A 5000-nucleotide genomic window follows, 5' to 3' on the forward strand; every position below is an offset into this window, starting at 1 on the left:
ATCACAGAACACACTGATCATCACAGAACACACTGATGATCACAGAACACACTGATCATTCTCATTCTGATCTATTCATTGAACATCATCAGTTTGATGAAACCGCTGTTAGGGTTAGGGTTCTAGGGTTAAGGTTATAGGGCTTGTGCTGTATTTTATAAAGCGATTAAGACATTTTACTGCGGTAACTCACGACACGAGTGCCAATTAAACTCGAGGCTCCAGTTCCAGATGTCCAGTCTCGCTGACACTAACTCCGCCATGTTGCGTTGCACTTTATCCCAGTTATAGAAGTGTTCATTTTGACAGCAAATTTTGATTTAGTTTTAGTCAGTCTTTTGAGTAAAATGCCATTTAGTTTTAGTCATATTTTAGTAATCTGAATTGTTTTAGTTTTAGTCAACGAAATCTACAGTGGATTTACTCAACTAAAATCTAATGGGTTTAGTTCAATTCTAATGCATTCATTTATTTAAATTTTATTTATTCGTCAACGAAATGAACAATGATTCATAGTATTATAAATATGTTGTCTTTGAATATGTACAGTGTTTGGTGTGAAACCAGAGCCCATCAGTGGAGTCGATGTTGATTTCAGACGAAGGTTCATGGTTTCATCTCTCGCTTTGTGTGTTTTGTGTTCAGACTCTGAGCGGCAGACGACTGAGAGACAGCCGAGGTCTGAGCTCCAGCTATGCGGATCTCTACAACAGCAGCTAAACCTGTCCTGACCACACACACACACACACACACACACACACACACACACACACAGACGACTGAGAGACAGCCGAGGTCTGAGCTCGTTATGCGGATCTGTACAACAGCAGCTAAACCTGTCCTGACCACACACACACACACACACACACACACACACTCTCATGTAAAGCCATAAACCCTAGTGAGGGACGACCCTGGTGGACATTAATGGTCTAGAAGTGGACTCTTCTGGTCAGAGGAACTGATGCTGCTCTGGTGAAAATGAACCAGAAACCGTAAAACACTAGAGTTACAGTAGAGTTACAGTAGAGTTACGGTAGAGTTACGGTAGAGATGTGTTGTTGTTTACATGGACGCCTGTTCAGAGCTTCACTGGAGATGATGTTTCATGATCTGCTGATATCTGAGTCTCTCAGAGGGTTCTCAGATTCCTTTAATCTGTTTATAGGGGGTTTGAGACTCATTCAGGAAAGCTGACTGTAAGAGAATTAGCAGTGCTGAAATAATGAAGATCACACATGATGATCAGCGGCGCTTTAGTTCTGTGCGGAGGTGTTTAAAACGCCGTCTGTTCTCAGGACACACACACTCACACGGCGCTGCGTCTCAGAAAGGTCAATATAGCATAAATAATCAGTTCATATTTGTATAATGTGCAGCACAGATATGAGGTTATATCTACAGAAACTAAATATCGGGGTAATACTGTGTGAAAATGCTGCAAGACTGCACACTAAACCACTGAATGATGTCACCTTGAATCATGCTTTGCTATTTATATTTCCAGATGCTTTACGCAGGGCATCATTATAACACTTCACTGTACACACAGTTGGTATCAGGGTTTTCTATATATTTGAGTAAGTGGGTTATTGCATGAATATTATCTCTATATATATCAACTCATTCAGGTTATTGTACTAATGTTGTCAGTCAAGTGCTTGAATAATGAAACATGAGTCCAAAATCACTGAGTTATCATCAGTCTGTCGTTACTGGACCTCATGCTGACATATGAATGTTTATGGGTTACAATATGTTTTGGGTGTAAATATTATGGATGATCCTCTCAGTTTGTAAATCTATTTTAGAAAGAGCAAAAGAAAAACATTGAGGATCCTGCTGATTTTATATCTGTGTTTTACTGGTAAACGAATCCAAGCGTTCTCAGGCGAGGAAGAAGATTCTGGGAGAAAATGCCTTTGTTACTTTGATATGATCATGAGATTATGATGATGATGATGATATAAGTGTCTCTTTGCCATCAAACCACTTTTTTGTTGTTGAAAATGTCGACCAAAGCTGCCATCCGCTTGAGGATGAGAAATTATGCTCTTTGAGATTATATTTCTGATGTATATTTGTGTCTGATCTGAGGTCATATTGGTTCTTGAGGAGGTTGTTTATCTGTAATCTTAGTTTCCGTTAAAGTTATTTGTTTCTGTAACACCCAAAATGGTCAAGAAAATAATGTTCTCAAGCCAATAATAAATTGTGCCAATTTTTACAGTCCTGTCGAAGATTATTTTAATTCCTTTAAAACATTTATCATTGTAAAAATTACAGTTTTTAGAAGGTAATTCAAATCTGCAGCTCAGTTGGAGTAGCTTATTATTCTGTGGTTAGACTATATATTTAATTTTAATATGATATCACGCATATTTATTTCAGTATCAATGCAGTCGAATACAGTGCAGTGCGCACGCGCTTCCCGCCTAAACAGGTACGTCACCTGCCGCCACAAAAAAGCGCGCGCTGCTACCATCATTCAAAAACTAATGGCAGTTAAACTGACATTACACAGATAGAAGAACCGCGAAACTGTTTACTGACTCAGATGGAGAGGAGCAGAGATGCCTTCAAAAGCGAACAGTATGAGGTGTGAAATTAATTTTGATTAGTTCAGCATAGTTAAAGTTAACTGTAGATAAGGGCGCGGATTCCACGGTTATACAGTTACAGGCAATTTTAACCTATTAAAATATATATACTGAATGACTAAAACAATCGTTGTCATAAAATTCACTTGCTTGCTCACAGTTTGAACGCTCTATTTCCTTTGATTTATTTTCAAGATCTAAGGTGAATTATCGGCTATAAAGGTAACGGAAAAATTATATTCAAACTCCCACAATGTATTATTTTAACATTAAATAACGCATATAAACAGTCCCTGAGATGATAGTCATAGTTTGTATGTTGTTTTCCAGCCGCTGCTGGTTCGACAAAAACTCTGATTAATATTGAAAATATGCCTTTTATTGCCTGCGCGTTTAGGTCAATGTTTGGCCTTAATAGCTAAACTTAAGGGATTTATAAGCATTGGACACCTCAACATCAAGCGTAAATTCAAACAGTTGTTTTGTGAAGAGAAAGAGATAAATCTGTTCAGAAATGTGGTCGTTGTTTCCCGGTGCTGCCAGCGGGATGCAGCATTGACCGCTTCCCGATCATGAGCGAGAGAGCCGAAACCGGAAGCTGGAGAGAGAGAGAGAGAGAGAGAGAGAGAGAGAGAGAGAGAGAAATAACCTGGGACCGAGGAAAGTGACCCGCAGTTTCTCACGGACTACAGGCGGATCCCGTGAGGAGAACCGAGACTCGTACCGAGACTCCTCAGGAATACAGCGATCCTTCACCGGACTCTTCTAATGTCACCGAACTCATAGCGCGCTTCATTTACATCTCAGTGTGTGGAGAAGGAGAATAACCGTCATTTCTGCGCACTTTGTGAACGCGTCTGACCTGCGCGTCTGCACCTGCGCGCCCCGGAAAACATGGACGGATCACCGGGGACCGACAGCGAGAGGAGCTCCAGAACAACAACACGCCGGAGACGGAGACCCGACGGGAGTCCGCGAGCCTTCTTCATCATGTGTTTCAAAGGTAACATCGTTTCACCTGGACACACACACACACACACACACACACACACACACACACACACACACACACACACACAGTAGGTGAAGCATCAAGCTTTACTTGACTGTAGTTACCTGAGTCAGTCTGGAACGCATGGAAGCCCATTTCCGCCACATGAGGAAACAAATCATGCTTTGGTGGTAAATCATAATTATTAAATTAATTATAAGTCGAAATTATGACATACTAATGACTTAATATGTTCATTATTCTGACTTGGTATGTCATAATTAAGATGATATCATTTTTAAAATGTAAAAACAAATTGGTTACACTTTATTTTAAGTTGACATTGTTACAGTGTAATTGCACAAACAAGTGCCAGTATTATTAATTGACTACATGTCTTTGCTATAGTTAGTTAGGGTTAAGGGTTAAGGCTTGGTTTAGGGTTAACGTTAGTTACTTGTAATTATGCATAATTTACTGTTATTGCTAGGTACATGTAACGTGTAACTACGTAAGCTTAAAATTGTTAGCAAAAAATTAAGCGATTTAAATTATTCGAAATTTTGAGATAAAAAGGTGAAATTATGACTGTTTTTTTAAGTCATAATTTTGACTTTTAATATCAGTTTCAACTTAGTATGTTATAAATTTCAACTTTTTATCTGATAAATGGCAATATATGTATAATTTAGATTTTTTTTATGATTTAAAAAAGCATGATTTTGTTCTTATGTGACATGGGCTTCTATAATAACTAGGGTTGGGTACCGAGACCCGGTTCCAATAGGGAACCGGTTCCGACGTAAACGGTAGTAACCAGACCGAATAAGAACGAAACTTTCGGTGCCTGATTTCGGTGCCTGACGTTTTTTTACCGCCCCCTATAAAACATCTCGCGGCACGAATGATCCAATAATAAAACATCTCCAGTAAACCAGCAGAGCGAGCATTAATTTAGTTCGTTTGTTAAATAAGAGGCGATCTAGCGCTAAAATGCGTTTTTTAAATCAAGTGATCAAAGTGCTCGTTGCCGCTGCGATCAGTGGCGCGGATACAGTGCTTTCTCTTGTGGCGCGCGCACACCGCACTGTCACTCGGACGCGCGCTTCGTTGCGGAGATCGATCTATTTATGAGGCGCCGTCTATATGATTATGTGCGCGTAGAGTTTGTGTGTGTGTGTGTGTGTGCTCGCGTCTCAGATGAGTATGCGCGGAGAGTTCCGCGCGTCTCGTGTGTGTGTGTAGAGTTTGTGCGTGAGCGACTTTAGATGTGATGTTGAGCATTTCATATTAGTTTGAGCATTCAGCAGTATACATGTATGACTACTTAGTAGGCCTATATGTGTATGCAAGGGTTTCATATGTGCGTGAATGAAGTTTGATTTAAAGGGATACTCCACTTTAAAATG

General features: G+C 39.8%; 2 protein-coding genes across 2 annotated transcripts in view; both read left to right on the top strand.

Moving 5' to 3' along the window:
* Positions 1-2232, top strand: part of klc1b (kinesin light chain 1b) — a 41143-nt gene extending 38911 nt beyond the window's left edge. Inside the window, exon 16 of the mRNA XM_081350802.1 lies at positions 646-2232. Coding sequence (XP_081206928.1) covers positions 646-720 — 75 coding nt within the window. The 3' untranslated portion in view covers positions 721-2232. The remainder of the gene's footprint in view (positions 1-645) is intronic.
* Positions 2233-3263: 1031 nt separating this feature from the next.
* LOC308681763 (inactive tyrosine-protein kinase 7-like) overlaps positions 3264-5000 on the top strand; it is an 81913-nt gene continuing 80176 nt past the window's right edge. The window contains exon 1 of the mRNA XM_081350874.1: positions 3264-3603. Within this exon, the coding sequence (XP_081207000.1) occupies positions 3495-3603 (109 nt within the window). The 5' untranslated portion in view covers positions 3264-3494. The remainder of the gene's footprint in view (positions 3604-5000) is intronic.

The sequence above is a fragment of the Scardinius erythrophthalmus genome, assembly GCF_964197995.2.
Source record: "Scardinius erythrophthalmus genome assembly, chromosome: 21".
NCBI classification, from domain to species: domain Eukaryota; kingdom Metazoa; phylum Chordata; class Actinopteri; order Cypriniformes; family Leuciscidae; genus Scardinius; species Scardinius erythrophthalmus.